The sequence below is a fragment of the Acanthochromis polyacanthus genome, chromosome 2 (genome assembly GCF_021347895.1).
Source record: "Acanthochromis polyacanthus isolate Apoly-LR-REF ecotype Palm Island chromosome 2, KAUST_Apoly_ChrSc, whole genome shotgun sequence".
In the NCBI taxonomy this organism is placed as follows: Eukaryota; Metazoa; Chordata; class Actinopteri; family Pomacentridae; genus Acanthochromis; species Acanthochromis polyacanthus.
The window spans coordinates 37460894-37473626 of NC_067114.1; the positions used below are offsets into that span (position 1 = coordinate 37460894).

General features: G+C 36.8%; 1 protein-coding gene across 9 annotated transcripts in view; it reads left to right on the forward strand.

Moving 5' to 3' along the window:
* Positions 1 to 2447: 2447 nt before the first annotated feature.
* The window catches only part of ppfia1 (PTPRF interacting protein alpha 1), a 55290-nt gene continuing 45004 nt past the window's right edge, over positions 2448 to 12733 (forward strand). For 6 of the 9 annotated variants that reach the window (XM_051937633.1, XM_051937617.1, XM_051937631.1 and 3 more), the window contains exons 1-2: positions 2448 to 3522; positions 6659 to 6928. In XM_051937633.1, coding sequence (XP_051793593.1) covers positions 6659 to 6928 — 270 coding nt within the window. In that variant the 5' untranslated portion in view covers positions 2448 to 3522. The remainder of the gene's footprint in view (positions 3523 to 6658; positions 6929 to 12733) is intronic. The other 3 variants (XM_022204619.2, XM_051937627.1, XM_022204620.2) reach the window with 1 other exon arrangement.

Consider the following 12733-nt stretch of genomic DNA (forward strand, 5'->3'; position numbering starts at 1 on the left):
ATTTTACTGGTCAGAATGTTTCTCAGACAGGTCAAGTCAGGTCACTGTTATTTATACAGCACATTTACAACAAGAGCCGCTAAGCCAACGTGCTTTTCAGTACAGAAATAAGACTGCAGCTGTCAATTTGATTAACAAGATTAAGTATTAAGGTTAAGAACTTACAAAATCATTTATTATACAAATTTACCCGACGAAAATTATACTAAGGTTATAACCTAACAATAATGTTAATTATGCAAATATACTTCCATCCATTATCTATACACCACTTCATCCTCATTAGGGTCACAAAGAGGCTGGAGTCTATCCCAGCTGACTTATAGTGAAGGCAGGGGACACCCTGGACAGGTCACCAGTCTATCACAGGGCTACACATAGAGACAAATTTTTGTTTGTCAAATTTATTCAACAAACATGAGTATTAGGGTTAAGACAGTGCAGTATCATTTATTATTTTAATTTATGTGACTAATTTAAATATTAGGATTAAGGCCGTACAATATCACAAATCTTTCACAAATACCTGACTAAACTAGACATTAAGGTTAAATATTACCTTAAAATATTATTAATTATGTATATTTTACTGACTAGTTTAGATATCATGTTTAGGACCCTGCGCTATTACTTATTGTGTGAATTTACTTGAATAGTTTAAATATTAAGATTAATACTCTGCACTATGGAGTTATATTTAATACAAATTTACCTGACTAAAATAATTATTAAAGGTAATATACTACAACATCATTAACTATACTAATTTACCTGACCTAATTAAATATGAAGTTATCCTGCTGTATTACTGATTGTGTGAATTTGACTGGCCAATTTAAATATTACGTTAGGATGCCACAATAAATTATATATTACAAATTAACCAGACTAATTTAAATATTAAGTTAAAGACACCACAATACTATAAATATTACAAATTTACCTGACTAAATTAAATATCAAGCTTATATATACAGTCTCATGAAAAAGCATTTGCCCCGACAGAAATCTTATATTTTTGCATATTTCTCAGACTTAAGTGTTCCAGATTGTCAAACGAATATATATACTACCAGTCAAAAGTTTTAGAATACCCCAATTTATCCATTTTTTAAATTGAAATTCAAGTAGTTCAAGTCCAATGAATAGCTTGAAATGGTACAAAGGTAAATGGTGAACTGCCAAAGGTTGAGAAGAAAACTCAAAACTCATCTGTTTAAATCTGCATATTCATTGTAATTCAGTCATTGTTTTTTAAACTGTTGTGTAACTTTTGCCTGATTTGTTTTATTTATTTTACTGTGTTTTTTTTATCCTCTGTAAAGTGACCTTGGGTGTTGTGAAAGGCGTTGCCAAATAAAATGTATTATTATTATTATTATTAAAGTAGTGTGTTGCTATAACAATGGTGAAGAAAAGGCAATTAACAATAGAAGAGAGAGAGACCATCATAACATTTAAAAATGTACCGTAACTCTTTCCTACAGAGAAATTTCGAAGAAAGTCAAGGTGTTGATAAGACGTCAGAATGAGAAAAAGAGGCTCATCTGTACGCTGTTGAGTAGGTGAAAGGATGGTTTCTCAGTGTGTGACATCAACTGTCAGACACGGAGGAGGAAATGTGATGGTCTGGGACTGTGTTGCTGGATCCAGGAATGGTGACTTGTACAGAGTGAGAGGAACCCTTAACCAAAACAGCTACCACAGCACTCTGCAGCGCCATGCAGTACCCTCTGGTATGTTCCTAGTTGGTCAGGGGTTCATCCTACAGCAAGATAATGACCCAAAACATAAGTCCAAGGTATGCCACAACTACCTTGAGAAAAAAAGAACAAGATGGTAAGCTTGAAAACATGGAATGACAGCACAGTCTCCAGACTTGAACCCCATGGAGCTGGTTTCGGATAAACTAGACACGGGAGTGAAAGCAAAGCAACCTACCAGTGCCACATATTCATGGGAACTTGTCCAACAGAGTTGGGAAGAGCTTTGTGAAGAATATTTGCTTTCCATTGTGGAAAGAATGCCACAAGTGTGTTCAACTGTTCTACCTGCTACTGCTGCTCAAGGTGGCTACTTTGATGAGTCAAAAGTTTAGAACACAGCTTGGTTTCTAAATAGATTTTTTTAATTTAATTTGTTTATGTGTTCTATGCTTTCATTTCTGATTACAATAAGACATTAATATGCATAATTTTCTAAATATAAATACAAAATTAAATATTTCCTTATCATACAAATTATTTATAATACACATTTACCTGATTAACTTAAATGCTAAAGATCTACAATATTATATACTTTAACAAATTCTGATCTAAGTGTAAAGTAATCAGTGTATGTGATATCCTAAAGCACTGTAATGTCTTGTAAAACTTTGTCCGTGTGATGTGCGCAGTGTGGTTTTTATTTGGGTCTGTACAGGAACTGCGAGCGCCGCTGCTTTTCCTTTTCCTCCTGTTGCCAGCCGGAGAAGCGCTCTCCTCCCGAGGACGACCAGGCTAATGAAAAGCGCTAGCGACACGGAGCCCACCATTGGCTGTCCCGACTGCCGAGGCTGGCAGGCAGAGGCGACAGGGAAGGACCGCTCCGACGGACCTTTTTCGAGTGGAAATACCGAGGGGACACCAGCAACTCGGACAGAAACGAAGGGAATATACGTTTTTTTAAATCTTCGGTATTGTTTCCCCCTCGAGAAGGACCGAAACGTCGCTCAATGTTAGCTGGAAGTTTCCGAGCGGAGCCGTGATGTGGTGACGCGACTGCAACCGAATCGAGCTACCGAGGCTAACGTTAGCTGCTAACGCTACTTGATACATTAATCATTTCAACAGAGCTTTTACAGAATTTTAAAAAAGCTGTTGCTAATTTAGATAATGTAAGATAAACGACTGTGAGAGATTTTTATCATGTTGTGTACTTTTATACGAGGTTTACCCCTAAATGTCTACCTGACGTTATTTCTGCTAAGTTAGTAGATGAAACTAGCAAGCGTTAGCTACCTAGCAGGCTAGTGGCTAACGTTAGCTAGCACTTTAAACTGACTTCAAGCCAAAGAATTCTGCTTCAAATTAGCTTAGCAAAGCTGTAACTGTATTACCTAATTGTATCCTTACACGTCCAGCTGTTGTGGATGTTATTTTGGACAAGTTGAACTTTATTTCTGTTTGTTTTGAGATACAAAGATAAGACACTTTAAATCCAGATATGCAATCATCGAATCACCAGCTTACTTATTGCTAGCCTGCTAACGTGGAGTTAGCCGGCCAAACTTGGAATACTGCCCCCCTGCTCACTTTATGTGGGTTTCGCTTTGAGGCCTTTCGAAAATTATCCCTTTTTTGCTCCCACAGCCTTAATGCATCTCAGCCTCTGAATGGAGTTTGTATTTTCTAAATGACTTTGGATATTTCCGAAGCTTGATAAGGCTGTGACATACAATTGGAGTACCTGGACTTTGTTTACTGGTCATAAAATAACGTGGATTATAAAGGACATTTGGAATAACGTTACACTTCAAAGGTGAGGAAAAAACACACGTGCACACGAAATAACTGCATCTATATGTTATAGTTTTAGGGTTAGGGTTAGTGGAAAACGCTGATTCTACTCGTCGTTATTTCTGTTCGAGCTGCTACGATTACTCGAATGATGGATTATTTGGTAGCTGTTGATCATTTTTGTTAATCGATTGTTCTGCTTGAGTATTAAAAATACTAATAACAGTCTGATTGCAGCTTCTTAATTGTAAATGTTTTCTATTTTCTTTTTTTCTCTGACAGTTAACGGAATATCTTTGTGTTGTGTGCTACCTAAGACATTTGTCATCTTAGGCTCTGGGATACACTAATTGATATTTTTCACCATTATCGACATTTTTTGAACCAAACAATGAATCAATTCATTGGAAAAAATAGTCAAAAGATTAATAGACAATGTAACTTCCTGAATTATCTTGCAAGTTTAAATATCAAGGTCTGAACCCTACAGTACTATTTATTATGTAAATGTACATTTATTATTCAAGTGTTACAGTTAAGATCTTTTAATACTATGCATAATACAAATTTAGCTGCCCAATTTGAATATTATGGTTAAGATCTTACAATATTGTGTACCAGGGTTAAATGATTTTGTAAAAGTCTATAATTGATGTTTTTCTGACTGATTTCGCAATTTCTTTGCAGTCTTATTTATAGTCGAGCTTCAGTTTAGTATTAACTGAGTGATAGATATAAAACTTGTCATGGAGCATTGCCAAATGAGATATTATCAAGAGTATTACTGTCATGCCAGAAGAAAGGCAGGAATTCTGCTAAATGAAATTGTAGGAATTCAAAGAATTGATATAACAGTTTAAATCTTTGGATAAGATGTGCTGTACAATCTTAAATTCCAGTCTTCCCGATTTGGATTGTTATAAATTATGGTTTTCATTTTGAAATTCAATATATGTTCGGTTGTAATATCTAATACAAATTAACCTCACAAACCTTAAGCCTAAGCATATGAAACTGCATGTCCTTTTAGCTGATGCTGCTTCAATCATCATACTTTAATCTTCATTACATGAACCTTAAAAAGTCACACCTATGTGAAGTTAAAATTTGGTTGGTTTTATACTTTTAGATTTTATTGTCAGTCTTTGTTAAGCCATTTGCTTTCCTGTTATCAATGTATCTTTGTCAGCCAAAAGAAATACTGCAGATTTGCTACTGTTCACTAAGTGGTTATATATTTACTTGGGTATCCTGCTTTCATATCTTGATTTGCCATCTTTACTGTTTGACGTATGGCATGTCAATGTGTAGTCACATTGGACCCACCATCTGTCACTACCTCTCATGGATGCTGAGTGACCCTCCCCCTCATAAACATTGTTGAGCCTGGGTGGCTTGACCTCAATATGAAGCGTTGGTTTTGTGTTTTGCCTCTCATAAATTAGGTTAAGTTTGACTCACTCCACCAGAAACAGCATTTGTCACCTGAAACATACACTTTTAATTGCTGTTTAATTAAGGATAGCCAGTTGATTTTGTCATGTTAATTAGCAAATATAATCCAGCTTTTGAACACAGTCCCTGGAAGACACAGTGTAGTTGAGTGTTGATGCACTCAACCGAACGCTGATTTCTTAAAGGAAATGGCTTTTGGCATTTCAGGCAGTGGCAAAGAATGAGATGAAGGGGTAGTCCTGGCTGTTACACTTGCTCCAATTTGTAAGTTGTTGTTCCTTGTAGGTATGTTAAATCCAGCTCACATGATTCTTGGCTTTTTGTCTAGCAGTCTGTCTACAGGACCTAAGCCCTTTGGTGTGGAGGCTAGCTGTAATTCCTCAGACCTTCCATCCCAGCTGCTGTCAGAGACAGCAATTACTCAATAAACGTAAAGATAATCGGCTTTCTGATTGTTTGAAGCCTTTCTCTTCTTTTCTATACAGTAGGTTGCAGTAGGTTAATTTGACTGTTTGCTCTTGGCTAGTATGTTCCAGTAGCAGTTAACCATTACTAGCAATCCGTAAGTAGGTTCAACTGATTTGGCTCTGTTTTCCCTTCTGCTTAGTGTATAAGCTGTTGCATTGGGCAGTGCTGTGGTATCTGTACAGTCTACTGATTAAATCACATCCAGAGGTGTGCTTTTAAATGTGCTTGATCGTCTTCTGCTTTATCTCAAATCTGTTAAGACAGGGTCTGTGTTAGAACATGAACAATACAGATCCAATTTTACAACGAGAGTTAAAACTACTTAAACTACCCCATAAAAGTGGTACCTTCTTTCCACAAAATTATTTGGTTACAATCAATGTTTTTTTTTTTTTAAAACATTTCCTATGTTCTACATTTGTGCTGATTTTGAGGAGGAGAACCAAATTTGTCTAAAATTCTGGATATGGCAGAGAGGGGGAATCCAAACTAATAAAAAGTATTTTACGCAAGAGGGGATTTATTAGAAATGATTTTAGTTGAGATTTATTTGCAGTGAATGCTGTTGACAAAACTTTAAGTTGCCTCTCAACTACGCTTGCTGTAAATCAGAATTTATTTATGTGCATCCAAAGTTTACATTTTAGAAATTTCAAATCTGTTATGTTGGCTAAAATGTAGTCTTAGACAGTGAACAATTTTATTTATTTTAATAATTTTGCCAGACAAGATTGTATAACTGACCCTTGTAGTGTCTTTCTGGGAGATGTGTTTTAAACCTTTTCATTATAGATCAGATCAGATCAGCAAATATTAATTTATTAGCTCTTAAATATTGCCTTAATTACCAGCTCGTTTGATGAATGTCCAGCCTCTCTAATTCCATTGTAGTGAATGGGAATATTTTCAGTTTCCTCTTCTGTGATGGTAAAGTGACGGTCTTTGGGTTGTGGTCAAAACAAGACGTTCAAGGACATCATCTTGGGCTTTGGGAAATGCTGATCAACATTATTTGAAATTTTATAAACAAAACAACAAAGTGTTATAATGTGAATGGAAGTACTTCTTATCTGTGGCCCTATAGCCGAGACTTTAGTTAAAACATTGCAGTTGACCACCTATTTTTACTCACTGTTCTAAATCTTTGTCTTAATCTTCTTCCCCTCTCCTCTGTATCTACACACTGCTGCTTCCCCTGTTTTCTCCTGCTCTGTCCTGCCAAACCATGGTTACAGATGATGTGCGAGGTGATGCCCACTATCAGCGAGGCTGAAGGGCCTGGCGGGGGAGGCGGCAGCGGTCGCCGGGGCTCTGGCTCCCCTCTACAGTCAGATTCGGAGGGTCACTTTGAGTCGCTGATGGTGTCCATGCTGGAGGAGAGGGATCGTCTTCTCGAGACTCTGAGAGAGACTCAGGAGAATCTGGGCCTGACCCAGGGCAAACTGCATGAAGTTAGTCATGAAAGGGACTCGCTGCAGAGACAACTGAACACTGCTTTGCCACAGGTAAGTGGGAGAGGTCTTTTACATTTCTTGAATGATGACGATTAAAATTTAAAATAATTTAGATTTGTCAGCTACAGCAGCTGCCCTGGACTAAGCTGCCTCATGAAACTCTTGAACATATCAGGTCTTACTTTGTACCACCAAGATGCTGCAAATCACACATTTAATATTATTATTTTTATTTACTCAGGGGTTTTCCTGAATAGACTGGTTGATCCCCAAAGAGATTTTTAGCCAGTACTAAAGAAAAACCATTAGTGTCAAAATGAAATAATTTTCAATCAGTTAATTATTGGGGTTTATTTGCTAAAACATAACAGGCATTTAAATTTATTTTCAAGCCACTTTATATTGCTGTTGTCTACAGTGTGTCAATGCTGTATCTATTCATTTTCGTTTTTCATCCTTGTACATTTTATTATTATTATGTTGACTTGCTGATGTAAATATGTCTGCTGCTGTGACAATGTGAATTTCCCCTGGCACCAGGAGCAATAAAGGATGATCTTAACTTATTTTGTTTATCAAATGGTCAGCAATAGTAGAATGCATAGATTTCTGTCAGATAAGGTAAACAGACTCTTGACTTCAGCTGTATGCAAACTGTTAATGCTTGTGTGTAGTCATCCCCCTAAGGCCCATTCAAAAGATGGAAAAACACTGATTAATGCTTTGTTTTTTTTTAGAAGAACATCACCTTTTTGGGGAGCAAATTTTTAAATTGCGCTGTTACCTTTAAAGAAGGAAAACACTGGTGTCACTGCGGAGCTTTCCCTCCTGCATGACTCTTGGCAGCATTGTTAGCCCAAGTGTCAGTTTCACTTTTGGATAACAGCTCTTACAGATCTTTGGCACCCACACGAGAGAAAGTGGTACCAGAGTCTGACATTTTTGGGAGTTGTATGGCCAAGAGATTGTAAAGTGCAATGGGGTGTGAACTAAGGCAAATTGTGTCCACCGTGGTATGCTACAAGCCATTTGACTGCTTGAGAAAACAATTAAATGGGTAGAGTTATTTTTTTTGAAGAAGTATATACACTTATATATAGAATATATTAAATTTTCAACAAAAGGGGATTAGGAAAATGTATATAAGATAGTGGATAATGGATATATATTTCTTTCAAAGTTGAGTTATACAAAGTACACAAAAACCTTCAGTGTTTTTTTTTTTTACTGTGTGCATACTATTAAGTAATAAGCTCCTTACAGTAATTAGTTTGTGATAGCTGTGTCTCTATTTCTACTGTTTGCATAATATTATGTGAAAGAAGTCACGAGTCCACCTTTGTCCATCTGCTTGCAGGTCTTTGTTGTATTAATGACTCATGTTTCTGCCCTCCATGGTCTTATATTTAAAACAAAGGGTTCAGGTTTCCAGCTTTTAATGATGCATAAGAGAACAGAACAGAAGGTTGATCATCAGTTAAGTATTGCTGCACTTTTGGTTGAATGTGCACCCAGTGTATAAAATCAGCATGCTGCTGACTTTTCTGGTCCTGTCTCAGATTTTTAGTAAATAAGGGAGGAAAGCTAGAGGCTTGCATGCTGTGGACGATCAGAGTTCAGAGTGTAGTAGATGACAGGTTTAGGGTTATAGTGAGCCAAATAAATTCTTGATGGACTGAAATCATGCAGTTCATACTGAGGCTGAACATTTTATTGATTTTGAAATGAAATAGCAATTTGAAACAATACAATTAACAAATCGTGAAGGCTGCAGTTTAGGATAAAGGTAATGCAGCATCTTTGACCCAGGATTTGAACTGTCATCTGGCTTCACAATGAGTACCATGTTAAGATTATGCAGACTTTTGATTGCATTTTGTTTAAGTTTTAAGTGATGAAGTGTCAAATCAAAGACTAGCATAGCTTTTGATCATCACAACACAATAACACCTCCAAAGACTTCTACTGTCTAGAGTGGTGCCTGCTTTGTTTTGGCCTTTAAAATGTCACACTTGTAGGCAGTGTTATTGTTGATCAGTTTGCAGAAATCTATTCTCCATGCTACTCTATGTATTGATTTTTACTTCTTTTTATTCATTGTAGAAGCAGGTGAGGCCTTCTGTCACACTAAAACAACTGAGTTCGTTTGTGGGCTTTTTGTGTCTGTACGTGTGCATGCATGCTGCTGCTTAGGCTGATGTGGTGCAGTCAGCTGATCATCTGGCTTTCTGCCAGGCCTCCTGGGATTTGTATCTGGAAGGCAAGAAAATCCAGCTGTTAAAAAAGTAGAGGCGCTTAATATGTTGTAATCTGATATTCACACACTGTGCAAAAGTCTTTTGTTTTCAGTGTAGTTTCCTTGTAAATTTTTATTCCACAGAAATTTTTTGTGGTGTTTTCAAGTAATATTTTTAGCATCATGTTTGTTTTATTTGAAGGTTTATGGTAGTAAAACGTAAACAAAGGTGTGGAGAGATGTCCATGCTTCATCTGGGAATTGAAGCATGGACATAGCAGTTATAGTTTATGCCATCTGTCCACCGTTTTCACTTAAGCTTGATTATTTACATAATTTTTTTCAATAATTTCTGTTTATATTTTACGTTGTGAAAGTACATGTCCTACTTTTGACCATCCTTGACACATTGATCTATTAATATTCTGACTTAAGTGAATGAGAAAAAGGTTGTGTAATCATATTGTGAATGCAGAATCAAGAAATGTCGGTATCCCTTAACAGAATGCAGATTTGTACAACTCAATTAATTGTAGACTGTGACATTTACAGACACTTGTGTGTCAAATGCCTTTGTGCTTATTTGTTTCGTGCTTATTTTGCCTTTGTATTGCTGTTAGGGCGGCACAATGTATTTAAGTTTTGAGGTTTGCAATGTATGTATGCGCAATAGTCAGATTATAGGAATATGTTGTGATTTTGTTTTATTTTTTAAAGATGCAGTTTGTTGACATGCAGGGTCAGCATGTACACAGCAAAGTGAATAGGGAACATGAGAGAAACACTGAAAAGGAAGATTTGGTTGCAGTGTTACTTGTATGGAAATATTTTGGCTACAGAAAGAATGTTCACTAAGAACAGACTCTCAGTAGTTTTGTTGCAATTGTGGCCACTGCATGATCCAACCAAAGAATTAATTTGACCATTTACAGCAGCAGCATGAAGCTTTGATGACTAGTGCAAGGTCATATCTGAAAGACATTCAAAGCAACAACAAAAAAAACATATATAATAAGATTTATTCGACTCTGGTGTACGACCCTCTATTTTCATATTGCAGTTTATATAGCAGATAAACAAAATAATGCAATGTTAATTTTGTCCAATTTTGTGCAGCTCTGTTTAGCTCTAGCTGCAGACCACATCTGTTCTCCTATTTTCATCTTTTATGGAAGAGACTGTTGAAGGTATCCACATTCTAAACGAGTCACTTTCTTGGCCAGTGATACTTAAATGAATTGATATGCCATTTATAGACTTCATTTAGAGGTGATGACAAAGTTGGCAAAAGTTGTCAGCTGTTATGACACACTCAAGAGGTATTTGAAAAGAAAATATAGTTGGAAGAACCAGGATAAGCCTCATAAGCTGTTATGTGAATTAAAATTGTGCCATCTTAAACTATTGCACTGGTCAGAAGTGTCCAGGCTGACTAGGTAGGTAATGGGGAGGTGCAATTTTCTCCCTTGTTCCCTCCCTCCTGGTGAGAGTACCCTTTGACTGGAATGCACAAACATTCCAGGGCAGCTTGCTCACACGTCAACAGCTTTTTCCAGCTTCAGTGTTGAACTCTTGGATGGTGCATATTTGTTCTTTTCTGCCATATGTATTGTGTGTCCTCTCGAGTGCAGCTCACTGACTCTAGTTCTGTCTTAAGTAATAGAAAACTAGGAACCACACATGTTGTGGTACAGTCAGTTGTTGTGCTTCGGTGTCACCCTGATCTTGTAATAGTTGTGCTTGAAGTGGGCATCCTTGTTTGTGCCTGGTGGTAGTGAATTCCCAGCTGTGTTCTACAATTGCTGTGAAAATTGCAGTAAAAGTGGCAGTAAAAAAAGGAAAAACTGGTAGCAGTTCGCTGGGTTTTTCCTGTCTCAGAAAGTGTCTTTTGGGATTGACTACATATAACACAAAAAATGACTGCTCTGTCAAGGCAATCACTCTGTGTTTCCGACAGAAATCTATGTGTGTTCTTGTCCTTTCAGGCAATTTGATAAATAAGAATTTAAATGATGTGTCTTTTCAATTTGATTCTGATAATTTTCTTTTGTTGCTGGCTCTTACCTCTTAAGGAAGCATCTAAAGCCTCTTTAAGGGGTTGCAGTAATGACTCTATGCAGGAAAAACCATGGTTAGCTTTATTGTCAAACACACTAAAATCTCCATTGATTTTGTTCTGATAGTCAAATTCAGTAATTTTATTTTCTCATACTTTAGAACAGTCAAACTTCAGTTCTGTATTTAATCTATAATAGATTGAAAGCATGTGATGGAGCGTTACAACATGAGATACCAGAGAAAATGTGACTATTACACAAGGAGTACAGCATGGATTTGTAAAACTATCAACACAACAGTTTGAGTTATTGGTCAGATGGGCAGTTTTGCGTCTATCCTAAAGTGCAGCATTTGTCTTTTGGCGAATGCATTGTTTCAAGTCTCAGTTATGCATGCATTCGAACTGTATTGATTTATCCAGTCTATGAAGTAAGTGAAATAGAAATTCAGAGTAATCGGCCAGAACAGCTCAGCTCGTATCACATTTCCCTAACTGATATAATTGGTTGCTTTCAGGTAATTGAGTGATTTGATGCTTGATCTCTCGGGACCTTTTCAGACATTGGATACATAGCTGCTTCATCAATCTGTTAAAGTGACAGCATTCTGTCATTCAGACACAGGTCACTTCTCCACACGGCTTCATTGGACATATCCAGAACAGTGATGGACTGAGCCACGATGCATCAGTGATATTGGTCGTACACATGAGACTGGACAGTACAGTGATGTATAATGCATAATAGCACACTAATAAACAAAAGATGAAATCTAAATCCACTACGTAACAAATGACTTAACTCCAGGTGATAAACTATGACTCAGGATGTGATAGCTCACCTGTCAGAGGTGAAGAAAAGTACACAGTGTGACTTGCTGTTAGATCCTGATTGATTATGTTTCCATGTTTATAATTGTAAGTAATTAAAGAAGTTACTGCTGTTGTGCCACATGTTTAAATGCTTTCAGTTGTCTTGCTTTGGAGACTTCTCATATGGATTCTGCTGTTGTCTAGTGCTGCAGGTGTTTAATAAAATTAGAGAAAAGTCTGGAGGCAAAAAACAAAACTTCTCCTTCTGTTAGCTGTCATTAGTGAATCTCATTAACCTGACCTGTTGCAAACTCTGTCTTCATTGCAGGACAGTGTTTGTGTGGGTATTTCAGTTAGTAATAGACGTTAAATTGTGGAGATGCATTGTATGTTTTTCCACTGGTGTTTGTGCAGAAATGTGGAAAAAATTCCCATAATATTTCACAGAGCTTAAAGTACTGCTGCTTGAAAGTGATATGGAAATGATACACGGTCTGACCTAGTAAGAAAAAGACAACTTTTTCTTCAATGAGACATGAAGCTTACTTGTTCAGATGTCATCAGATGTGAATGTCTGAAAGGGACTTAATGTGCTGGGACATCCTGTCTTCATGACGGTAGAGTTTTTGTCTTAGTGTAAGATTTTTCTGTACTGCTGCCAGTTCTGATACATGCTCTATGTTGTACAAGAGTTCTATGTCGTACTGTGAGCCAAACACTGCAGACAAGGGATATCATGTCCTGTTCAAAA